General features: G+C 39.3%; 1 protein-coding gene across 1 annotated transcript in view; it reads left to right on the forward strand.

The window, feature by feature from the left end:
- The first annotated feature begins 445 nt into the window (after window positions 1-445).
- The window catches only part of ndst3 (N-deacetylase/N-sulfotransferase (heparan glucosaminyl) 3), a 79,532-nt gene continuing 52,488 nt past the window's right edge, over window positions 446-27,489 (forward strand). Inside the window, exon 1 of the mRNA XM_007891506.2 lies at window positions 446-1,458. Coding sequence (XP_007889697.1) covers window positions 478-1,458 — 981 coding nt within the window. The 5' untranslated portion in view covers window positions 446-477. The remainder of the gene's footprint in view (window positions 1,459-27,489) is intronic.

Below are 27,489 nucleotides of genomic sequence, written 5' to 3' on the forward strand. Positions count from 1 at the left end.
ATAAACTGTACACTTTAGAGAGAGTAAACTTATTTCAATTGTTTTTTGATGGCTTTATAATTGTCCTGTGTAGGAAAAAGTTGAAAGCTGGCACTTTAAGTCATTTTTTTCTAACTATATTCTTGTGCTTTTCCTGCAGATTAAGCTGGAGCCTTCTGGGCAAGCATTTGTGTCAGTGACAGAAGCTCTTTCAACCAGGTTTTTGTGCTAGTTACAGCAATGATGGAACAACGCTCTAACCCGGGCGAAAATGATCAATGATTTTCTATGTAATCGGCTACTGAAACCCATTGGAGAGTTGGGCTGACTGATCCACACTGTCAGTTTGGATGAATAACGCCAGTAATTGTTTTGCAATGGTTACATGAACTGTGGAGGTGCACTGGCAGAAGTCATTTGTGCTCTGTTTGTTGTGGAATTCCAGACGAAGAAAAAAAGATTTATTTTTAAGAAAAAACGCTGGTGACAAAATAAAACATGAATTTTGTCATGAAGTTTCGCAGGCATTTGCGTAGGATGGTGATATTACTGGCTGCGTTTTGCATGGTGAGTGTGCTCATATCAGCTTACTATCTGTATACTGGCTACAAGCAAGAGCTTGAACTTTCCAAGCCAACTGCAGAACAAGAATGTGGAGACACCAAACTTTCACCCTACCGATTATTTGAGATGAAGACGGCAAAACCTATTGACACGTCCAGAGCAGAACCCATGGTCCTCGTATTTGTTGAGAGTCAATACTCCCAACTCGGGCAGGAGATAGTGGCTGTTTTAGAGTCAAGCCATTTCAAACATCACTCTGAGATTGCTCCAGGCAAAGGTGACATGCCAGCCCTTACAGATAAAGATAGAGGGAGATACACCCTCATTATATACGAAAATATTTTAAAGTATGTGAATATGGATTCCTGGAACAGAGCACTCCTGGATAAATACTGTGTGGAGTACAATGTCGGCATCATAGGATTTCACAAAGCTAATGAGAACAGTTTGCTGAGTGCACAGTTAAAAGGTTTCCCATTGAATCTGCACACCAACCTGGTCCTCAAGGACTGCTGCATTAACCCTCGCTCCCCATTGCTGCAGATCACCAAAGCTAAAGAGATTGAGAGAGGCACTCTGCCCGGAGACGACTGGACCGTTTTCCAGTCCAACCATTCCACCTATGAACCTGTGTTGCTGGCCAAAACCAGGTCAGCCGAAAACATCCCCCATCTGATCTCTGATGAAGTTCTGCACGCTACCGTTGTCCAGGATCTGGGCTTACATGATGGCATCCAGCGAGTCCTCTTTGGAAACAACCTGAACTTTTGGCTGCACAAACTTATTTTTGTCGACGCGATTTCTTTCCTGTCGGGGAAGAAGCTGTCGCTTTCCCTGGAGAGGTACATTCTCGTGGATGTGGACGACATTTTCGTTGGGAAGGGAGGAACGAGGATGAACGTCAATGATGTGAAGGTAAGGCGAGCAGCGAAGCGCACACAGATGTGACAAAGACCTTGGATTTCAATTTAAATTAAAATCGGTCTAGCAATTGAACACATTCTGTGCAAAAAAAATTCTTTCTGAGAAGGCATGAAATAAATCTGCTTTTAGAACAAGATCACTCGCTTCTGTTACCTTGAACACAAATTCCTCTCTATCAATGAACCTTGATATTCCATTGCTACTGCAACCAGAAGCAGTTTTTGGAGGATCAATGGTGCATTGTTTCAGATGTTGGCAATGGAAAACATTTGAATCTGGAGCAAATATTTCCTTCTGCCTTTACTTACTGTTTGTGAGAGGAAGCATAGCTGCTCTCTCATAAGACCTACGGCAACTCTTCACTGAACGACAGTATAAGAGACTTCTGTTGCTAGCTATTAATCTCCAACTGTTCAGTTAGAAAAGCTTTCACATGTTGGATCTGGTTTGCATTACACATTGAACACCCTTCAGCTCTTTAGAGTCTCATTCATGTTATTGTGTTGTGGTAGGGGTGGTGGTTGGTAGTTACTAGTAAAACATTTAAAGAGATCAGATGAGTTTACAATTTAACAGAAAGCAAGGATATTGTTTACAAGTCTCATTGAATTTTAGTTACATTCAGATGAAGTGATTTGAAGCTGTCATTTGATCTAGTTTTGCACTATTTTTTATCCGGTTATATATGGGTTGTGAGATGAGTTGAAAAGTATGTATGACTGCGTTCTGTAAATGCCCATCGGCTGAGAAAGACATTTCATACTGTGCACAGACTCTCTCAGTGAGAGATGGTGACACTAGTTGCTGAGTTTCCTTCGGGAGTAACACATAAGAGAGAGAAGATTGAAAAATATTACTCCGGTCAGTAGCGTGGTTGATTTAAAGCTCCTCTGTGGAAATGCGGTGGTTCCCCAGTTTTGAAAGAGACTAGTGTATTTGTTTAAACTGGACTTACCATATTTAACACTCTTACCAGGGAGATGCTGTGCTGAAATCAAAACTTTTCAGAATCCGCTCTTAACTCATTCACCTGAATCTTCTTGACCAAGTAGACAGCAACTACCTTCATGTTCTTCTGTGTTCTGTTTTATAAAACCCAAACCTACGTCACTATTGCTCACTTGCCCTTTCTTTATTTATAAATCCCACCTTAAGATCTACCTCTATGACTGTGCCTTTGGGTACCTCCCCTTCCCATTTCTCACTTGTTCAGCATCCAACTCTGCTACTGTGCAGGTCTCCAAGACACTATCCTGCATGAAGGGTGTGTTATAAAAGCAAACTATTGTTGTATGGGTGCTGTGTTTGCTCTCAGTATTGTACACAACTTCGCTAGAGCAATTGAAAACATAAGAAGACAGAGAAAAGCAAGGCAAAGGCACAGAAATATGTGGAAATAGACAGATTTACAGATGGACATAAAAAGCTAATAGGATCATCTTCATTTGTACCTTTCTTGGGATCTCTCTCCCTCTCTCTCTCTCTCACTCTGAGAAACCTGAAGGGATATGGCCAATTGGATTTAATGAACAGCTTGCTCTGAGAGCCAGTCCAGACTCAATGAGCCGAATAACCTCCTTCTGCACTATAAATTTCTAGGATTCTATTTCTTGTCTCTTTCTATATAAGAACCAATTCACTGGGGCAGTGATTCTTTTTCTCACTTGGCTCCTGTTAAACCTGCAAGCCAAAGCCCTCATGGGTAGGATGGTCCTAGGTGGTCAAGCAACGAGAAGCTTGCTAGACAGTGCTTTCAATGGCATGCCACATGGTTTCAGTTGCTTAAACACCAGCTGTACCCCCAACACACTCTCTGGGGTTCTCAGGCTCTTGCCAACCTGCACGTAAATACTTTACTGGTTTAGATGAGCAGAGTGCATTATTTTGGGGAGAGAGTCTGTTTTCCATATGAGACAAAGGGAATTTCCATGTGTGAGTGGAACTCTCAATGATTTGGAAGCTCTTAAGAATAGCGATAGGTTTCTACTTGGCAGACACTCGGATGATCAAAAATGTGATAGAAGCCACAGGTGTGTGGTTTTTTAAAAAAAATAAGTAGCCTCACCTCTTTCAGGGTTTAAGACTTTTGGAGTCATGATAGTTGCTGTCTACTCGGTCAACCGTGAACTGGAGAATCTGAGCTTTGTCCGTTTAATGGCCTCCTCTGTACTTACTCCCTCGGCAAGCTCGCATGAATGAATAGTTTAATGAATACCTATTTAGAGAGGCTGATGAAGTAATCAACATCTATTTCTAGAAGTTATGTTTGAAAACTGAAGCTCCTCTTGGCCATTGTGAAGGTCTTCAGGAGATTTACTGATGAGTGGAAATCAACTCCAGGTTGGTTTTGTGCATCTGCGAAAATCGCTGCATTTTTTTTGTGCTCATGAGAACAGCCACAGCTGACAGGAAGTTGGAAAGTGCACACAGTCACTACACTTTGCAGTATATCCTGTGAAGTGCTTTGAAATGTCCCGCAACGTGAAAGGCACAGTATCAAATGTCAGGATTATTATTACATTATGATTAACATAGCACTTCTGGTAACTGGAGTCCTGTAGCTCAGTGGTTAGAGCACTCGCTTTGCAAGCGAGAGACCTGAGTTCAATTCCAGGCAGGGCGAAACCTTGGGCAAGTTTCCTTACTCTACACGCCTAATAATAATCCCTCCAAAACCAAAAACAATAATAAAATTGGTCATTTTCAATCTACGACTGTTTATGGGACATTGCTGTGCGCAATTGGCTGCCGCATTCGCCCACAAATAAACAGTCAATTCACTTTACAGTGTGTTCTGTGAAGCGCTTTGGGACGTCCTCCCGACGTGAAAAGCGCTATATCAAATGCAAGGATTATTATTATTATAACTGCAAGTGTTCAGGAGACATATTTAAGCAAGACGCTTTATAATGGGTTGCCCTGTATTGCGTACCTCTCATGTATTTGGACTGTCTTGCGGGTTCTTCAGCTATGTCAAGTGGTCCTTCAGATCCCATGGTTGATTGCTTTATTAACCTGGATTAGAGGATCTCTGTTATTGCAGAGTAAAATGGTTTAAAACAACCAATTGTGTAATTATTTGAACTTGATTTCATTAAGTCCTTTAAACGCTAGTGTTTTAACTGATTCTTGTTGATTGTGAATTTGATCAGTTTCCTCTCCTTTCTTTTTCGGCTTCTCCCTCACAATTAAAATCTTCCAGAGGAATGAATACCTTCTGTCTCACTGTTAACGCTATCCTGCACTCAGATGGGTCTCCTCTCTTGGGGCTCCCTTTGGCTTGGTTCATTCAGTTGCTCAGCTTCTCAATAGTGAAATCAAGTTGCAGATGTGTGTATGTGTGTGTGTTTTACATGGTGCATTTGCATCCCCACAAATAAAAATGCGTTAAAACTTGAGTGGAAATGATCTTTCCTGCCAATTAGGGTTAAACTGAAACTGTGAAACGCTATCATGACAGGAAGCTGGTGATAACTGGAAGCCATTCCACGAACATATATGTATATATATATATACATTGTAGGACATTAGGAGATTTGGTCATATGTTCATATCAATCAATCAAACAATCAATCCTCTGACCTAATCAGAACAGTCTGTCTTTAACCATTCTTACATGACCCTCAGGTAAGATGATCAATTGAAACGCATTGCTTGATCTTCAGCTGACGTTATGAACTGGAAAATACATTTGATTTTAACATCTGAATCATTGGGAGTTGGGCTGATCAAGGACCACAATGTACCTTACTTCACAGGGTGTTATCATGCTCCACTCTCAACTTTTAGTATGAGAAGAGGACTTAAAAGTAAAAGAAAAAAGTGCAGTGCAGTTCCCCAAAGCTGAGGAAGTTCAATTATGAAGAGCGATTAGACAAATTAGACCATTTTTCCCTAGGGCCATGCAAATCAAGGGGTGGTCCTCAGGATTATGAAGTCTTAGAGCAGAGTAAATAGTAATAGATTATTTCCACTGGTTGGCAAGTAAGCAATGAAAGGAAATACATTTAAGATCATTATAAAAATAAATAAGTGAGAGGTTAGAAAAATATTCTTCACACAGAGGGTGGTTGGAATGTGAAATTCCCTGCTAAATACCATATTTCAGGCTGTATACATAAATGATTTCAAAAGATAATTGGCTAGAATTAAATAAAATTAAATAAAAGAGAGGAATTGCTTTAAAATGGGGATATTAAAGGAATCTGGGAGTGTGAAAGAGAGTGAGATTAGATTGGTTGATGTGGACTACTTTTGTCGATGGTCTAGAGTGCCCTGTTTCATGAGCTCATTGGAGCCCAAAATTCACTGTTCACTTACTGTGGGAAATGAGGCAGCCAGGAAATGCACACAAGGTAGTAAGAGAGGAAAAAACAGCAACATAAGCTCTCCAAAGGTTCACAAATAGAAGCCACTGTCCAATGTGAAATTATGCCATACAGACCAGAAATGTCACAGGTTTCATCTTCAATATATACTAAGTTCAACAATCCTTACTTCTACAATTGACATTAACAGCCCTGGACTGGGGAGGTGAAATATTTCAGAATCAGTATCCAGTGTGTGTTTGTTAGGCTGCAGTGATCTCTAAGGTCAAAGTACCTAAAAATGATCTATATCTGGGTTCACAAGTCAAGAATGGTCACTTAGTTAACGTGCTGTATGGAAACCAGTGCCTTTGGAGTAATACTTTACGATGAGTTAATTCTTTCAGAAAAGGAAGGGAGACAGTTGGAGGGAGGAAAAAATCCAGTAGAAAAACAACATAAAACAATATTAAAATCCACTTGAGTAACAATGTAGCAGAGGAAGTTAAAAGGAAAGGAAAAATCATTTCCATTCATGTTTTATGCACTTTTATTTGTGCAAAAAAAAATAATTATCAGTAATGTACAGGAAATAAGCTTCTCGAAGAAAAGGCTGAACATTGTCTGGGAACAATGAATCTGGGATAATAATAATAATCCTTGCATTTGATATAGCGCTTTTCACGTCGGGAGGACGTCCCAAAGTGCTTCACAGAACACACTGTAAAGTGAATTGACTGTATATTTGTGGGTGAACACAGCAGCCAATTGCGCACAGCAATGTCCCACAAACAGTCATGGATTGAAAATGACCAATTTTTATTATTGTTTTGTTTTTTTGGAGGGATTATTATTAGGCGTGTGGAGTAAGGAAACTTGCCCAAGGTTTCGCCCTGCCTGGAATTGAACTCAGGTCTCTCGCTTGCAAAGCGAGTGCTCTAATCACTGAGCTACAGGACTCCACAAATATATAATAATACTAATAATACTTACATTTCGTACAACTCCTTTCATGCCATGAGGACGTCTCAGAGTGCTTCACAGGATATACTGTGAAATGTATTTATTGACTGCATATTTTGTGAATGAATGATGGCCAGAGAGATTAAAAGTTATAATAGTAATCTGTGCATTTGGTATTGCGCCTTATCACATTGGAAGGATGTCTCAAAGTGCTTCACAGGATTTTCTATGAAGTGACTGTGTATTTGTAGGCAAATGTGGCAGCCCAATTGTGTGCAGCAATGCTACATAAACTGTCATGAAACAAATAACTAATTTCATTTTGGAGGATTGTTGGCCGGGACACCGGTAGAAAACTCCCTTCACTTTTCGAATCATGCCATGGGGATCTTTAACACCCACCTGAACAGGCAGATAGGACCTCGGTTTAATGTCTCATCCGACAACAACACAACCCCCACCCCAGCACTGCATTAGAGTATCAGCTTAGACTATATGAATTGAAGTCCCGACGTGGGATTTGAACCCACAACCTTGTGACTCTGAGGCGATAGTGCTACCATTGACACACAAATCAGAGAAGGGGAGAAGTGATGGAGTAAGAGTGAACATTATGATACCTGACTACAAGGCAATTATTATGTCAACACAATCTGGTGTAAAAATCACAGAGTCAGGTCCTATTTTTATGACCAGTCACTACTGTAAAAGGAAATTGTAGCTACTCACTGATATAAACTCAGATCAATATTCTAATGCATAAAAAGGCTTTTGTGACAATAGGGCAGCCCTGGCAGTACTCTGGGACGCTACTCTGCGTGAGGAGCGCTATATAAATGCAAGTTGTTGTTGATTCACTTTTAAATGATTTGTACAGACTCAGCTTCAATAGCCTTTTGTAGTAAAACATTGCACATTCAAGTAACCATCTGTGTATGTGGAAGAAATTATGCTAACCTCCCACTTATTGATTTTATTAATAATAATAATCCTTGCATTTAATATCGCGCTTTTCATGTCTTCTAGACGTCTCAAAGTGCTTCACAGAAAGTGAAGTGTAAAGTGAATTGACTGTATATTTGTGGGTGACTATCTTGTGATAATCCTCATTTCATGATCTTTTGTTACTCATTGAACAGTGAAAAACGTTTCTCTGTGTACCTTATTGAAACCAATCATAATTTTGAAACCTCAATTATATTTCTCCTTTAACCTTCCTTGCTCCAGCAAAAATAGACCAATTTTTTAAGTCACTCTACATAACGATAATGCCTCTTCCTCTCATGCCTCTTTGTTGCCTATCTCCATACCTTTATAAACTAAAGAAGTCTATAATAATATAATGATAATCCTTGCATTTGATATAGCACTTTTCACGTCTTCTAGACGTCTCAAAACACTTCACAGAATATACTGTAAAGTTGAATTGACAGTATACCTGTGCACATAGCAGTTTCCCACAGACAGTCCTGGATTGAAGTGACCAATTTTATTATTGATTTTTTTTCTTGAGGGATGATTATCAGGTGTGTGGAGTAAGAAAACTTGCCCAAGGTTTTGCCCTGCCGGGAATTGAACCCAGGTCTCTCGCTTGCGAGACGAGTGCTCTAACCACAGCTACAGGACTCCACTGTGTGAGGAGTTGAATATCCGACTAATTGTGGACAACACATTTGAGAAGCTGAGAATGAAAGAAGCAGCAATGGGACAGGAGCTCAGCATTGTACAGTACAACACCATTCCTGTCAAGCAATGCAGAACTGCTGCCTACTATTGGGCACTAACACCTACAGTTAGCTATTACCAATAAACTCCTCATCCACTGATTACAATGGGATTTTTCAGCAATATCACAGAAAGAAAGGTTTGCTTGCAATTGTGAATTTTGATCTAAAAATGACGATGTGTGATGTGTTAATTCACACCACCGGTGCCAAATAGTACATTATTGATAAAAACTACCTGATGAGTTAATTATCAACTGGTTCGCTGGTGGGCTGAAGAAAAAATTCCCTTCACTCTGAAGTTTCCAATCTTCCAGCAGATGTGCCGATCAATGATTCCAGTTCTTCTAATGGTTTTCTGCAGCCGGATGCTAAGGATGGCATCAAAATATCTATTACCCTCCCTCCTTCCCAATCTTGCCAATCAAGCTCAAATATTCCACAACAATTAAAATTCAGATGGTATCTCGATGACATGTATCAGGACATGGAACTCATATAGTCTAAGATGACATTCCAATTCAAGGATTCCAAATGCAAGGATTATTCACTCCTTCTGATGAGATGTTAAAATGAACCTGTTCAGGTGGACATTAAAGATCCCATAGCACTATATAAAAAGAGAAGATTCTCCTGGTGTCCTGCTTAACAATCCACCAGATAAAATTAGTGATTCATTTCATTGCTGTTGTGGGACGTTGCTGTGAGCAAATTGGCAGCCGTGTTCACCCATAAAATAGTGACTGCAGTTTAGAGTATATCCTGCAAAATGCTTTGGTACATTCTTCCTATATGAAAGGCGCTATACCAAGTCTAAGAATTATTATTATTATGTATAAAGATACAGATTACAGACCAGGAGCTTGATGGTCCTTTCTGGTTTACTAGTTTCATCTGGGATCCAGTTAAAAACCTACCTCTTTGACCAATCCTATGGTCACCTCTTGTCCCCTATCACCTACGCTATCCTTCTACTCAGCTACTTCCATCATAAACTGCCCCAAGTAGTTATTGTCCTTGAAGGGCGCTATATAAAAGCAAATTGTTTTGTTGTTGCTAGAGGCTAACTTGGCCTCAGACTTTCCATCATTAGGAAAGATTCACAATCAGTCTGCAGCATTCTCTACTGGTTGTGTATGTATATGACAGCTGATTAGAGAGAGGTCAGGCTCGACTATGATTCCCTCTTCACTTAGGTGAGTGGTTTGTTACACTCACTGCCGAGGTTCACACATAAACAATATCCACTTGAGCAAGGGAACAGGAAGGCAACCAGCACCCATAGAACCGTATACCAGAAAGAGGAGGCCAGACCAAGTTAGGTTTACCAAGAGGCCAGTGGGGAGAACATTAGAAAAAAATTAAACAGCAACAAGATTACACTTGTATAGCGCCTTTCACATCGGGAAGACATCACTGTACAGCATTTCAGACCTGAGCTGGGGTCAGGGGGGGAGAAGGGATGGGAGGGGAAGGGAGTGGCCAATGACATGGTCGAAGAGGAGGCTTTTGAAGTGGGACTTGAAGGAGGCTAAGGAGGGGGTGAGGCGGAGTGACTGGGAGATGGAATTCCAGAGATTGGGGGCAGAGTGGCTGAAGGCCCTCCCGTCAATGGTGGGGCAGGTGGGTCGGGGGACGTAGAGCAGGCCGGAGCCAGCTGAGCGGAGGGAACGGGCGGGTTAGTAGAGGGTTAGGAGGTCGCAGAGGTAGGGTAGGGTGAGGCCATGGAGGGCTTTCTATGTGAGGACCAGGATCTTGAACTGGATCCTCTGAAGGATAGGGAGCCAATGGAGTCGGGCGAGATGGTGCAGGAGAGGACACGGGCCGCAAAGTTCTGGGTTATCTGCAGCCTTTGGTGGGAGGATTTGGGAAGGCTGACAAGCAGGGCGTTTGCATAGTCGAGCCTGGAGGTGATGAAGGCATGAACAAGAGTTTCAGTGGCCTGGGGGAGCAGACAGTTCTAGAGATGAAAAATTAAAGTCACTGCATCGAGCTACATTGTGGTTGAAAATGTGATATTAATGAACTGGATATTATTGCACTAATAATGATTCATAGTTTGCAAATGGCATTGTGGCATTCACAAAGAAATTGTGATATTCAGAAAGAAATGGAGTATTTCAGAAATAAAAATAATAATAATCATTGCATTTGATATAGAACCACGTCACTGAGATGTCCTAAAGTGCTTCACAGACTACATTATAAAGTTTATCTTGTGGGTGAAATCTGAAGTCATTTGGGGTATTCAAAATGGATTTCAAGAATTCACAATAAAATACATTTTTAAAAAAGGCCATTTTAGAAGCTGGTTTACTTACTTTACTTTTTCTGTGTGTGTGTGTTTGGTGGTGGGGGGGTGTGGGGCAGTCGTGGGGGGTGGTAGGAGGAGAATCTTCAGCCTGAAAGCAAAAAGCTGATGGTGAGCCTGAACTGCAAATATCACCTCTCAGCCCCAGTCTCTTCCTCCAGCTGATCTTGCAGATTTCCTAATTGAAACATAATTAACTCTGAACTTGCATTGGTAGCTTTAAGTAAATACAGTAGATTCTTTGTTTAAAAAAAAGTGTTTATGTCTGAAGAGCTGTTTGGTCATTAGTCATTGCAGATGTTTCTCAGATGGCTTCTTTGACAATGTAGTCCAAGCGTGATGGGCGAAGAAACAGATTAAAGTGAACTGAATTTATAAACCAGCATTAATTTACAAAGATGAAAACACAATTTGCAAGCATTGAATTTTCATTATTGTAGTGTATTCACTGATCTAAATGATTTTTTTTCATTGTAGATGTGGCATGAAACTGGTAAACTCATTTTAAGCCTCACAGGGAAGATTGTTTGAGCGTGTTTCAAATATTACTCAGCTAAATTAATTTTCTTAGTAAATTCATTGCCCTCAGTTAGGTAATAAATTCTTGGTTGGAAATGTCTTGGTTACTATGAAACAGTAAAAGAGTCATCTGGCTTCTTGATGAAAAGCAAAAGAACATAAAATAAACAGAATAAGCAGCAAATGAAAAATCAATTCAAATTTAAATCTATGAGTAGATTACACTATTACAAAATGATATTCAAAGCACCTAAGATTAAAAAAAGGGAATTAATACAAAGTATTATAATATATTGAAATACTGCACAATAGCTCAGCCCTTCTGGGTCTTTAAATAGAGGCTGCATTTTTTTTCAAAAACATCAAAGTTTGGGTGGGGTGAAGTCTTTCATCACTCAAAAACAAATAACATTGTGAAGCAGAAAATGTTTTAGAAATATTTTCCAATTTGTAGCTCACAGTAAAAGGAATTTTTTTGGGAGGAACATTTATGTACATTCCACAATCAGCTTGCTTTCATCTGTACGACATTGATGTAAGGGATCTTTTAAGCTTGACTCAAGTTGGTAGCACTCTCGCCTCTGAGTTATATGTTGTGGGTTCATGACCCATGTGGGACTTTAACCTCACAGTCCAGTGTAGTGTTCTGTGCAAATTGGCTGCCAGATTTGACAACAAAGTACAGTTGCTACACAACAGTAAATCCTGTGAAGCACTTTGAGAATGGTATTATATCAAATGCAAGGATTATTATTATTAATATTATCAACATAGGAATGTTCTTGAAAAAGGCTTTAGCATTTTTAGTGACAAGAGTTCAGGGTATTTCAGGCTTAGGTCTTCTTCCTGTAGGATGCACTTTCTTGCAGAGCCTGTCAGATATAAATCAATACTTTGCAAAGTGAGTTGCACAATATTGATTCATGATGGGAACTGAATCAGGACCTGAAGACTTTATCTTTCCTTTGAATCTGAATAAAACAGCAATGGAAGGCCCAAGCGGTAATTGGGTGTTCGGCAGTTTCAAATTAAACATACCACAAGCTTTGGCCTGCTGCCAACAGCCTGGGCTTGCCTTGATTGTTCCTGTGGTAATGCCATTCTGTGGCTTGTGATAAGTACTTTTTTTGCTCAGTGCATGTCACATCAGTCAGCCTGCAGAGCTCAGATGGTCATTTAGAGATTAGAAAGTCACCTTCTTCTGTTTCCTGAAAATCCTCCAGCAAGCTGGTGAGTAATGATTTGTCTAAACCTTCATAGGAAGCATTGATAAATTGCTGCAACTGTGTTGCTTCCAACTTCTTAATAAAGTGTAGGAAGGTCGAGTAACTCAAGTGGTTGTCCACTTATCTGCCAACCAGAAGGATACAAGTTTAAATCCAATGCTGCTTGTCATTCCAGCTTGATTTTGGGGGAGTTACAGCATGTCTCTACTGTGCTGCTGGATTAAGTTCCGTCAGCTGAGCCGTTCAGACTTGGTGGATCTTCCACATGAGACATTTTTGCAGACTTTCCTGACTTGGAATGCTCACATCCTCACAATCTAACGTTCATTTACCAGAACTAGGAAGTGCCTGAAGGGAATCTGGCTTACGGATATCACTTACTTACTACCCCAACCTCAATAAAAGTGTATACTTGTGCCATATTCTTTAAAGTTGATTAAAACAATTAAAATTACTAGCTGCCACTTTATGATGTCAGCGATTACCACTATTGTTTCGGGCCTTTTAGTGTGTTTGAACGTTTTGGGATGTTCATTCCACCTGGATCATGCTGTATATATATATATATATATATACATAATTGATGTTGACTTTCAGAGACCACTAACCATTTTGGAAATGTTATAGTATCATCTTAAAACAAAATCCTAGCATTATATCAAGAAATCATTGCATTGGGAATTAAATAAAATATGTGCTGATATCCTCTCCTCCTCCTCCCAGCCCCATGATCCTCTTCATACAATTAGCGAGACTTTTCACTTCACCAGCAGCTTGAGAAATAAATCTGTAGCTTCTTCATTTAGTCACAGTACAGTGATAAAGTCATTTGATTTAGCAACCGCATTAGCTATCGTTTTGTACAGTTAGCAGCCACAGTGTCGCCCACTGCTTTACACAATTCAACTCTCCTCCAGGCGTTTTCCCAACCATCAGGGATTGCTTGACTTCCATTAGTATTATTTGATTGTGTAAGCGAGTTGTCTACCTCCATCACCCTAGGAAGGTATGTGTGTTTCTAAAGCATGTGAAAATACTTCCTCCTCAGGCTTATCTTCTGCCGTGTCACACACTGAGAAAATGTTTTAATGTTTCAATAATCTCCCTGAAGATACATTCAAATTCCCCTGTCCCTACCTGTTACCAGTGCAAGTTTAATTTCTATTATTTTCTATTCCGAACTAGTGATTTGCCTACTCCATTAAGTATCACTTTCCAGAACTTGTGTCTTCTCCCACAAAAGACTTTGCGAGCCTAATACCCCTATTCTCGCTCAGCTCCACTGGCTCCTTGTCCTTCAGAAGATTGAATTCAAGATCATAGATCTCACCTTTAAATCCCTCCATTTACCTTTGAGTTCTCCTACAACCCTACTTACCTGACCGCTCCCTTTACTTAGTGAACTCTGGTCTGCTTCACGACCCCACCCAATCTGCCCCACCACTGGGGTTCAGGCTTTCAGCCATTCTACTCCCACTTTCTGGAATTCTATCCTGGAGTCACTCTTATTCGCTCCCTTCTTCCCCAGCCTGCCTCAAGACTGCATTTCCAGTCATCTTTGCTTTCTCCACCTTCTTCAGCTCCCCATCACCCCCGCCCCCATATCTCTTACAATGTAATGGTCACTGTAATGTCAAAATCCTGGGACAATTCAGATTTGGCAGTAAAGTGGTTGTCAGCATTTGCTTGAACAGCTGTGCTGAATTCACACTGATCAAACAGGTAACTTTTCTCCATTTGGGAATGTTGTGTCTCCATTCTAGATCCAGACATAAAGTAGTCACCATTATTGAGCATTATTCCTAATTTATTCCTTTGTAAATATTATATTGGGGTTTAATTTGCAGGATTTCTTGATGGGGGAACTCCACTCTAAAAATAGATTGGCTCAGAGCAGAGTTCTCCTGGGTCAGAATGATAGCCTCCATGGAAAGCAGCCCCGTTTCTGTGATCCTTTTGAAAGATAAGCAGTTTTCTAGAAGTAGATCCAACTGTGGGAAAAAAATTAACTCATACCCTTTTATTTCTGTCTGATTGCCCATTTTAGTGTTCATGAAGTCTAAATTACCACTTAAAAGACAATGCTAACATGGTATATTGTAACAGGTATTTACAGTGCCTAAATTATATAGGACGAGTGATTGTGTAATTGATCTAAATTACATATCCAAAACTAGATGTAGTTTAGCATACTTAATTAGTTTATTCTCTTAACATAATTACTCCATCTGCAATTTCATAAAGTGACATTCATTTTAAACACAAGATGAACTATAATAGAATTAATTTAACTTTTGTAATATTAAATAGGTTTGTTTCCGGAATTCATTCATACGTGTTCTTTTTAGAACACCTAATATTAGCTTTCCTAAAGATACAGTGGGTTTTAAAATAGAATAAATTATATTTCAAATGACCCAATTTGCATTTTCAACCTTATTTGCAGGATTTTTTTTCATATGAAGACCATTTTGACTTAAAATTGCACAGAATTGCAGAAAATTAAACTCAGTCTTAATTTGAAATCCATTTTTATGCAGGTATAATAATAATACTCTTTGCATTTGATATAGCGCCTTATCATGTCTTCAAGAAGTCTTAAAGCGCTTTACAGAATATAATGTAAAGTGAATTGACTGTATATGTTTGTGGGTGAAACACGGCAGCCAATTGTGCACAGCAGTATCCCACAAACAGTCGTGGATTGAAGTGACTAATTTATTATTTTTATTATTATTATTATTATTATATAGCTCTTCCAGTTCTTAAAAATAAGCAGCTTCCAAAATTGACAGGATTCAAGATATTCCAGCTATTCTAAAAAAAATTTTTTAAGACTAGGTGGAATTTCAGGATTCATATAACAGAAGATATGATGCCAATTTATTGCATCAACAACTAAAACTGTAATGTTGATTTTCATTGAATATCAGTGGCTAATCTGGCTGAGCTAGTTGCCGCTAGTGGGTATCTAAAACACACAAGCTGTCATCCATTCGCTGGCTTTCAGCAGCCGGTCTTGAGTGGGCGTTACCTATTGCTATCCCATATGTCTTTTTCATTATGGCTCAGTGCAATACATTATAATTGAAAGGCTGTTATAATGCTCTGCTTGTATAGAGAGTTGATGCTAGTAATTTTCCGCTGCATTGTCTGTTTAGATATTCAGCAATTAACTCACTTTTTTTGTGGAGTAAATCATTTGGGTCTCATTAATCCATCCCTCAGAAAGATCTATAGGCTTTAATTAAGTGCCTTCTAAGTGAGAAATAATGCCCTCTCTGACAATGTCCTCATTAACATGGGTGCCCTTGTTTACCCATGTTCACTAGTTAATCGGGATTTACTGAGCTGTTAATGATATCATAAAGCATAGGTTAATATACTACCATCATTACGTACTGCAGTTTATAAAGGTAACATTCAATACAAATAATGCCTTAGCACAGCACATTGTTCATATCCCCATCTGTCACTGGTGTGAGTATGATGAGGCAGCAATTTACAACTAAATTAAGGTTTGGTATATTTTATGGCCTGCTGAGCTTACAACGCTGCCTCTTGAGGAAGCCTTGCCTTCAGGGACAGTAAGGTAACCCAGACAGCTCCATTCCCTCTGGAATTGTTTACTATTGCCTCCCAAGTTTGTTCTTCATTCCCAATGCTGAAGGCAAAAGCAACTGGGCCAACAGGATAAGTGGCTACTGTTTGCTAGTTGCCATGCTCTCTGGCCAGTGGTTTCTTGATAATTAAGCCTGACCGGACAGGACAACGGAGCACTTCAGCATTGCTTCATTTGCTGCTTTCCACAGAGGTTGTGGGAGAACAAAAGTTGTTGCAAGCCATCACTTAAAAACAACTGTGCAGATGTTTCCAGGTTGCCTTAGCTTGTGCCCTACAAAGTGGTAATGTAAATTCAAAGCATCAGAACCCTCAGTTTTAAATTTGATGGCAAACTGAATGCAATATTAATGCAGAAGATGTATGATTGGTTTACCTCTTTTCCTGAAGTTTCTTAAGATCGTTTCTAGCCTATGCAGCTAGATATGACTGTGGGGATAGGTTCTGTGTATGTTAATAAACTGGTGAATAAATCGATGGTCTGAATCAATTTGCAATTTGGTAACTGTCTGGAAGAGAAACAAAATCATAAATAATAACAGCTGCATTTGCTGAAAAGAGTATTTACCCTTCCAATGCATGCTCACAAAAATAAATAGGAGAGAGAAGAGAGGACTGTTGTCGAAAGAAATGACAGTAAAAAAAGCACAGATATGAAAAATAATTATCCTTCATGATTTGTCCTTTTGTGCTCCTCGATCTGATCAAGTTTGCCCTTTCATTCACTTCTTGGACAAATTGCCAATTTGCGTTCAGAAGATGTCCTGCTTCAAATGCCCCCCAAACTGCTGTATCTGTAAGCAGCCAAGTTTGCCCAGCCAGTAGCTTTGTAACCCACTATTTATCTTTGCCCATCTACCTAATCTTTGCCATAGGGGATTGTGACATTAAGGCCACATTTATATTGTAGCATTGAGGAAGATAACAGCCTCTGGCTGAGGCAATCTTACCTCCACAAAGAATATAAAGCGCTGTCCCGAAACAATGAAAAAGATTCCTTGTTGGTTGCACAGACCTTCTCTATAGAACAGTAAAATGTCCACAGGCCAAACATAATTAACCAACTCACAACATGGTAATGACTGCATGCATTTCAGCTCTTGATGATGTAGTTTATCCAATGTTGCCAAATGTTCTGGGGATTCTAGTCCACAATGTAAAGAGCCACATACACTCCTATAGTTCCTTTCATGTCATGTTTTGAAGCATTTTACCAAATAAATTTAATTAAAAATGAAGTGAATGTTTTGAGGAGGCACTAACTGGTACTAACAGGGAAAAACATATTTCATTGAAATAGCATCTCGGGACTCTTAACATCTAGCTGTACTGCAAGACAGATGGAACCTAAATTAATGAATCAATGGAAAAAGTGATGATCCGGGAATAAGTAATAGACTTTAATTTAATATTGAATGTTATGTTGGCAAATATGGTAGTTGGCCTACGCCAGCAACATTCCCTAAAAAAACATGAGTTGAGGTAGCAATTAAATTTGAAAATTTTGAAGTAAATTTGGATCAGGGAGAAATATTGGTCAGTGTGCAGCCCTTATTATATAAAAAGAAATGTTAAATAATTGAAAGGAGAAACAATGAAGAAGGTAGAAGGAACAAAGGAAAAATGGAAGTAAAAATGAGGAATAATAAAAATGGAAGGCAGAGAGTTAGGGAGCTCAGGTCTGTCATGGCAACCAATCAGCGTATGCAGAATTCACAGGAGGAAATTTATAGCAGAAATAGTCTCTGGAGATTGGAAAGCCATTTGACTTGACTGTTGAGTATGCTGGAATTTGCAAATATACATTAATTAGTAGGCGTGTGCTTAGACAACAAACAAACATGCTCAATCTGAATATTTCCTCTCTTCAATTTGACACAATTCCACCCCACAGCGTTGACGTCCATGTAAAAGCAGCAAGTTACGCACACTAGATATATCGAGAAGGAAATAAGTCATCGAGCAAAATCAATACTTTTCTGGTTTGCCCAGCTTGTTTCAACATAATATAGTGTGGAACTGACTGAATGCATTTTGTCAGCCACAGCAATATGCGCTGACATTAATAATGCAGCAACTGCTGCACCCATCCGTCCCATGATACAATCTATCCTCTTTGGTTCTGTTATGGTGATGGATGAGCTTGCTGAAGAATGGAATATTTTTGAACTAGGCTCCAAATTACACCTTCAGGTATGATACAGAGTGGACTATATTGTTCCTTTCTATTCATTCTGGTTCTGAATTGCACCTCCATTCCAACTACGTTTAAAGGAGCACCAATTGATGTATCAAATGGCATTTATATTCTTCACATTCCAGTTAGGTTGCGTAAAGTGACCAAATTAAGTGTCACATTTAATTCTGGGCACTGTTGTGTTGGGAGATTTGCCTTGTCCTTTAGAAATTAAAATTAAATGTAAATTACCTAAACCCATTTTATCTGTGCTAACTTACACTGATGCTCATAATCCTTAATTATTTACCTATTACGTTCCACTTCCATGCATTAGATTTGCCATATAATAAAACAAAGATTATCTATGGATTCACATATAAATATCAAATGTACATATGAAAAAACACTTGAGTTCATACAATATCTATATGAATTAGTAAGTCAGCGAGTTCATAAATTATGTGTGCCTAATACAGTAGATGGAATATAATGTGGGGAAATGTGAAGTTATTCACCTAGGTAACAAGAACAGAAAAGCAGATTATTTTCTAGACGGGGAGAGACCAGATAGTGTTGGTGTACAGAGGGATTTGCGTGTCCTTGTCCACCAGTCACAAAAAGTTAGAATGCACGTACAGCAAGCAACTAGGAAGGCTAATGGCATGTTGACGTTTATTGCAAAAGGGTTAGAATACAAGAGTAGGGAAGTCTTGCTGCAACTGTATAGGGCCTTGGTGAGACCACACCTAGAATATTGTGTGCAGTTTGGGGCTCCTTATTTAAGAAAGGACATACTCGCCTTAGAGGGGGTGCAGTGTGGATTCACTAGGTTGGTTCCTGGGATGAGGGGGTTGACCTATGAGGATAGGTTGAGTAAATATATTTATTTACTATATTCTCTAGAATATAGAAGAATTAGGGGTGATCATATAAAAACATAAGATTCTTATGGGGCTTGATAGAGTAGACAGTGTGAGACTGTTTCCCCTGGTAAGAGAATCTATAACTAAGGGGTCAAAGTCTTAAGACTAAGGGTCAGCCTTTTCGAACAGAGTTGAGGAAACACTTCTTCACTCAGAAGGTAGTGAATTTATGGACCTAGGATAAAAACACCTAGGATAAAAACATAGACATTTTTTGACAGAAAGGGGCCATTTGGTCCATTGTATCTGCACCTCTACTAGTTGCTTTTCTAAATCACATTTTGTATCTCACTTTGCTGTTTTTTTCTCCTATTTCCCTTAATGTTATTCTCTATAAATGCAATCTTGTTGTTGTTGTTGTAATGCTCAGCTGTTTATCCAGTTCCCTTTTGAACAGCTGTGTTGATCTAGCCTCAATAGCCACTTGTGGTAATGAGATACAAGCCCTAACATTTCTCTGAGTGAAAACATTTATCCTAACCTCTCCCCTTTTTTTTCTGCAAACAATCCTGAGAGAGACCATGCCTCCTTGTTACCAATTTCCCAACTAAATGGGATTTTTTTTCTCTCCCCAGCTACCTCACGATGTCAGTTCAAAATTGTAACTCTTAAAGGATAAGATGCTCAATTCCATTTTCGGTGCGTGGAGCTTTAAAAAGATCTGCAGGTCAAACTGGCAGCAGTGAAGTTGCAGTCGCTACTGTTGCCACTGGAAACCATAAGAAATTATTTCCTCTGTAGCCTTGCAGCACAAGCATGCTGAAGAGCACAATTGTATTGATTGCATTTGCATCAACGCGCAGATAAGAAATATCAGATTATTTTTGTTGGCTCCATTAATTTGGCATCTGTCCTGCACATCCTATAAATCATTCCCTGCTGCAAACTAATCAGGGCCTCCCAAGCAGCAATACGGTGAGAGTATTGATCAGAGTGGGCAGTTGGCTTAAAGAGTCAGGATTCTCTAATTACTTGGCCAGCTCTGGATTCTCAGTGTCCAGGGAATGTCAGCATCCATGTCTCCACCTTGCTCTCATTTAGTGTAAAATTAGTGCAGCTGTCACTAGAGATCTCTGGTTGTCTGAAGGCCAGCTTGGCGAGTTAGTTGGCAGACTCCATCCCTGGATGCCTTTTGCTCGGAGGCCTTTCACTTGATGGTAATGCTGTTTGCCCTCAAATGACGCAGCACCAGCACTTAATTTCCCTCGGGCTTGATTAGCCCTTCAATCTGCTCAGCCTTAGGTATTCTGACCTTTAATTAAAATAAATTTGTTGTGTTTTCCCCCCCTAGTAGATGCAAAATAATGAACTAATTTAAATAAGGACAGAACAATTTAGACCTTTACAGTTACATGCGCCAGAGTCTAATTAGCAACTAATAATGCAGAACACAATGCATAAATATGGTTCATATGGCCCATCAAAATGCTTTGATGCATTAAATCACTGCAATTCAATGTTTACAGTGAAGGGTTGTGCAGTGTGAAGTTGTGCTGGAGTTAATAATACGAATGATGCCCTTCAAAACTAGCTCTGAAACATGCAACTGCTTCATAAAAGCAATAGCCCACAGAAACGCTCTGCAATTATGCCGTGCACATTAAAATTGATAATAAAAAGGCACAATTAACTGTCCTAATACATATAATCTTGTAAAGGAGAAATCCGTCAAACTATTAATGTGCAGTTAAAATTCTCTCATACAGGTAATTAGATGGGATGAAATAGTTTGGTGCTGCTCATTATGTGGGAGTAGGTATGGCATTGCACTGATTTCTGAAAGACCTGGCAATCTCAGTTTGACGACACCTAGCCCTGTTTTAAATTAAACTGCAAATAAAGCTGCAGTCGATGGCTGAGATGTGGTGACTCTTCGACAGGGAACTTAATGAAGAATCTCTTAACTGAGAAACCTAGGGGAAAGGTCAAAACCTCGGAATACAAAGTACCACCAAAGTTGAAAAAGAGACCTAAGTAGTAGTAGGTAGGCAGCACCAAGTTTGGATGTTACTATATTAAGAGCCCTGTAATTTGGTAAAAGGAGAGAAAACTGAGGAAGGTACACAGTGCTGCAATTGGAGACATTGAGACGAGTTCTGATTTCAACATAGTGAAGATGTAAACACAATTTACAGTATAATTTAAAGTGGTCAACACTGCTTTGTCAAAGAGGAAGAAGAGGATAGGGGAAGGACAAAATAATCATAGAGGGAAATAATATGTGACATTTCGTAAATAATCACTCACAGTGGTTCCAAGTCACTAATAGGGATTCTTGCAGGTAACCAGAACTGGGTCACACTGACACAAGGGACCATTATTGTCTACCTCTGGGCACTGATTGTGGTACATTCTGAGTCCTGGCAGCATGAGATCAAATGGGCCGAGAACATTTTTCATCTGAACCGGTCTTGTGATCTTGCGAGGAGTCACTATTAGAGGCTGATTACAAATTGTCATCCATTACACTCCCAATGACACAGGTTTGCTACTCAGAACGCTTAGGCACGATCAAAGAGGAAGGTCTTGAGACAAACCTTAAAAAAGGCAAGGAAAGAGGTGAGATGAAAAGAGTTTCAGAGAGTGGGGGCAGATAGGCTGGAAGCCCAGCCATCATGGATGGGGAATACAGGGCCATGGTCGTGAAGCTAGCCCTCTTACAGGTCTCTGGCTTCAATATTGATTTTAACAATTTCAGACCGTAACAGCTCACCTTCCCCCTCCCTCTCTTCTGTGACCATTACCACATATCTGGGTCCCAGATACACCTTTTCTCTCTCTGGTCTGCCTTTTTTTTTGCAATTTCCACCCCCGCTTTGTTTTGCATTATTAGCACCACTTTAACCCATCATTCCCTGTCCTCCACCCCATTTTCTCCTTTGTCTATTAGCCGTTAAAAAGCTCTCTCTCCCAATATGTCCCAGTTCTGATGAAGAGTCGTGGACCTAAAACATTGACTCATTTTCCTTTTCGCCATAGATGCTGCCTGACCTGCTGAGTGTTCCCAGTGACTTCTGTTTTTGACTCCACATCTATACTCCTCTAAAAGATCTGGAGCCCAAAATTCCACCTAGTCTCAGCCTGTAATACCATGTTTGTCTTAAAATGAAGATTGTACAGGATTGTGGAATTTTTCTTTTAAAAAAAACCTTCCAAATTAAGAACTTCAGAAAACTCGCTTTCAAATTGAGAATTTTCCATGATCCTCCCTGCTTGATCTTTAATTTTAAGATAAAGTGGTGTTCCTGTGTGGAGTTTAGAACATCAGAAGAGGAAAGAGGCTAAGAGTTAATCTAAATGCTGGATTAGAATTAAAGCATACACATTTCTGCTTGAATGTTAATTCACTGAAATCTCAACAGTGCCTTAGCCTGAGGCTTGAAAGTATTAAGACATTCAATTCTCAATCATAGAATTAAAAAAAAGTACAGTGTTTTCATGAAAGCATTAAACAAACATTTGTTTTCCCTTTTTTTGTAAGTATATTGCATGATAATACATAAAGCATCTTTCATATCAATTGATATGAATCAATTGTTAGCTGGCAATGTTCTCAAGATAAACCAAGGCTTTTCTTTTGGGTCCCCTCTTCTTGAATACATTGTCCCTTTAACAGATGTGCAAATTGAAAAACACTGTCACAGCTATCACTTAAATTAGTCAAAACCACATAAGATTTCAAAGAGTTAATTCTGTTCTACACTTTAGGGTAGAATATCAATTGTAGGGTTGACAAAAGCGCACACGTAAAGAAGCACAAAGATATATTTTGGACTGGCAGAGATCACTGTAATCCATCTGGCCAGTTTCAATGTTCAAAGATGAATTAATAGCACTTTAGAGACACATATTTTTGACCAATTAGCCAGAGTTGTCCCTGAGAATGTGAGAATAACAAGGTGTTGGCAAATTTGATAGCTGATAGACTGTATATTAATTGTGCCATTCACAATCTGTATGTCGTAACTGTGCAAAAGAAGCAGAAGAAAACCTCGTCCCACGTAAACCTTTAGGATCCCTTCCTTCAACTCGTATGTAGGATTGGACACAGCCTACAGTAACACAGCAAATAACATCACAAGTCACAAGAGCTAAACTGAACCCAATTATTAATGCTTTTGCAACCTGAGATACATTGCTGTCTTGGAGCAAAGCAGCATGTGTTTACAATATTCAAGTTATTTCTTAACCTTTTCCCACTTGTTTTTGCCAGCGGGACAGTCACATCAGACAGAGACAGACACACAAACTTTCACTTGTGTGCCACTCCATTAAATCACAATGATATTCTTCTGTGGGATTAGATCAGATTCATGATATCAGGTATTTACTGGCTGATATAACAACAACAAATTCCATTTATATAGTGCCTTTCATAACAGGAGGACATCCCGGGGTGCTGGATAGTCAAGAGCTTGCACCTAAGCTGAACTCGGGAGGGGTGGAGGCTAAGGGGGATGGGGGTACCAACTACTGTGCAATTTACAGTGTCATATTTCACAGCAAAAGCATAGCAACGTGGAATAAATGTATTTAAAAATCCATAGCGGAACTAGCCTTCATGAAGATTGAGTATTTTGCACAGCTTTCTCCCAAATTCTAGCTATTGTTCCAGTTGCATCTTGTAAATTGTGATGAGGATTATAGGGGCAGTGTCACTGATAACAACATTGTAATTGGTTGCATGCAGAATGGATTAGGAAATGATTTTTAAGTTGCACATATTAAAGCTGAATACAATTTACATAGCAATTCCAATTTCAAAACTTGTCATTCTCCTCCCCCTCATGCATATAAGGTGCTGTGCTGGTAAGAGAAAATGTCATTGATAACAAAAATGATAGAGTACAAGTTTCTGTAACTGCAGGTTTGAGGAACAGCGAATGAGTGCACTTTAATGACATCTCTTTAAGGATCTCACACTGTGCAGATCTTTTTTGTAGAAATTCATTTGACAGATTAGCTCATTTAATTTAAATTTAATTTAGTTGCTATTTTCACAACGTAAATCAACAATTTAGTTGGTTATTGTGACACAGTACTGATAGAGTATGATGTTGAAGGCAAGTGGACAATTGTCTTTTTCATGATACAATAATGATGATACATATTTATGAAAAGTATATATTTTTACATTTTTATTCTTTTCAATTTGTCACTGCTTAGGAACCTCGTGACGTGTGGAGCTAGTTGAGGACAATATTGAACCACAGTATAGGCATCCTGCGTTATTCCCAACACCATTTATATCAGACAGCTCTTCAGGGATAGCTCTATCTTTAGCAGGTTAAATATCATCAATATTAGAGTGAATGCTGAATTGAGAGGTCGTTCCAAGGACAAACCAGAGCAAGCAATTCAGAGCCACTACCTTTGAGAAAGAGTCCGATACTAGTAACTGAGATAATCACATTGTGCAGCAATAGGCTTCAGTTCTCTATTTGTCTACGTGTTCCATTTGCAAGAACAATTTCAACTGAAGTATGAGATCTAATATATTCATTTGTTCTACATGATGGCTCCCACAAACATAGATACGGACAAATTATGCCCGGTTTTGATTTTGTTTTGTGTAATCTGGGGAATTGGCATACCATCTTTTTGGTATATTTTAGAACTGTATATTTCTGCTGTATCATCACTATTAAAAAGATAATTTGACCCTTTAGACTGCTGGCAGCTGTGTGGACAGACGAATGTATGTGAGCTGATCTGTTCTATAATTTTTCAGCTCATGTACTGAAGCTCATGAAGTTGAGAGGAAAAAGCATTCATGTTACACAAGTAAAATTATGCAAACGTACATACAATACAATTTACCTTTATATAGTGCTTTTCATTTCGGGAGGATGTCCCAAAGCGCTTCATGCTGCTACATGGGCACCCGAGCTTTCATCAGCTGGGGCTTGAATTTGATCCAGACTAATGGTATAAATACCTTTTCTTTCTCACACCCAAATGAAGCAAGGTTTGATTAGTCTCAACCTAATTCCGAATTTGTCTTGCGGGGAAGAGTCCACAAAACAAAATGGCTCAGTATTCTGCACCAATGGTACCAAAGCTGACCTTTCTTAGTGAAGTTACAAGATTGGATTGGGAAATTGAAATACAAATCTGGTCTATTGGAAGCCGATAGCAAGGTACATTGTTGGGGCAGAGTGGAAGAGCCACACTCCCCATATAATGCTTGCTATACCTCTCTTTGGATGCTTGTTACTGACAGTGGATGGCAATACTGTCCCTCGCAAAAAATCCCTCTTCTCTAAAGAACAGTCACAGTTAATGTTAATTGTATGCTGCAAGTACAATTGTGAGTAATAGCTATAAAGATGATGATAAGAAATAATATAAGACATGGCACGAGTGGTTACAGTTTGTAAAGTAGCACTCCTGATGTGTATTTTTTTTGCTCAGGAGCAGTAATACCTTTAGAGAGAAGGTCCACATCACCTTCTCAGGGCAATCAGGAATGGGCAATAAATGCTGGCAAATTACCAGCATTACCCGCATCCTGAAAGAAAATAAGTATTTGGTCAAAGCTATTGGGTACAGATGATCTAATAGAATGGTGGATCAGGTTTGAGGGGCTGAGTAGACAACTCCTGGTCTCATGTCCTATGTTATGTGAAACTGAGCCTTTTAATCTCTGAGGTCCCAGGTTTAATCTCTAGTCTGATCTGTAGTAAATTATTTGATATCAGTGCTATAATTGTACCATGGACAAACGAGAGAAAGGTTAGCCAGAAATCCTCATCCATTCCCAGCTGCTGAAGTTGGAAAGGGTGCATGTGTGAATGATGGTTCGCTCCCATATTAAAAGAAATATTGGAAGTGTCAGGCTGTCCAATATTCAGGGTGTCAGCTGGTGTAAGGAATGATCGACCACCAGAAATGAGGGAACCAGAGAGCAGCTATGGATATTTCCCCTGGAATATTTCAGTCTCTTCAAGGAAGGAGAGAAGAAAAATTGAATGGGGGAAGAAGCATAGAGAGTTGGAGCTCTGGGGACAAGGAGAGCATTTGAAGTTGCATGAAAATTAGATGTGGGGAAGAAGTAAACTCTTCAAACAGATTGATTTTTTAAAAATTGTAATTAATCAGTTGTAAAACGGTCTTAACTCCTGAAATTAGAGAATGAACACAGTGACCTTGATACCTGAAGGTTAGGAAAAATCAAATCAAGAAACGTTTGGAAAAACACTTTTGCTGAGGTTCAGTCAGTGGATCTCAAAACCAGGAGCTTACATGTATGTCAAGTTGCGTTGTACATTAAAATTCACATAAGTCGTATCAGTCAGGACCATAACATTTCATGTTACTTACATGATGTCCAAGTTACAGACAAACTGTACAGGTCGTATGGAATCCAATTTAATCAGTAATCTACACGTATGTAAGTGCACATGTGGCAGCGGGTAAACACTACGTTTGTTGAGATTCAATACAGCCGGTAAGTGCAGGGATAATGGAGAATAGGGGAGCGCCACTACTCGTTGGAAGATATTTCTTTATAAAATACGATTAGTGCTACAAAATCTAAGTGGTTTTGATAGGAAACTGAATGGGACTCCGGTGCATGTACGAATTAGGCGATTATATGATTAATAACGATAAGATTTTTGCGAGTTTTACTGTATTAAGTTTAAGTATCATAAACCTTTTTTAAACCTGAATGGGATCAATTTAATGAAATGTAACTTATTTCCAAATAAAGAAACTCAAGAGTTCCATGAAACAAAATCACAAGAATGCTGCTTTCACTCGATCCACATTCAGAGTGGCTTCCTGGAGTTGGAATGACATGCGTGGAAAGGTTCCAGTTACTGGAGGGAATCCCCATGATGATTTCTTAATTCATTTCTTAATTCAAAAATCTGTTAAAAAAATACACGTTATTTTTATCTGTTCTGTCTTTTGTGCCTTTACCCAGAACATACTGTGTTGTGTCAGAAAAATCAGTTAACCACAACCGTGGGCATCTCTGTGAATTCAGCAGAATTGCTGCTTGATTGAGCTACCAGGGAGTGCACTGGAGCAATGTCTGAAGAGAGATCTTCAAGAGCTCAGGCATGGTGGCAAAACACAGCATCTGGGAGACACATGGGCAAAGGTCAGCCCCGGCTTTGTCCTCTGATTCTTCCAGTTCAGAGTTTAGGGCTGTGTCACTCTAGCTACCAGCCTCAGCCTTTTTGGTTCACATTGATTTGGGGTTCACTTGAACGCAGTCTGTGAGAAATTGTGCATCCTGT

Source organism: Callorhinchus milii, unplaced genomic scaffold, assembly GCF_018977255.1.
Source record: "Callorhinchus milii isolate IMCB2004 unplaced genomic scaffold, IMCB_Cmil_1.0 Scaffold1, whole genome shotgun sequence".
Lineage (NCBI taxonomy): Eukaryota > Metazoa > Chordata > Chondrichthyes > Chimaeriformes > Callorhinchidae > Callorhinchus > Callorhinchus milii.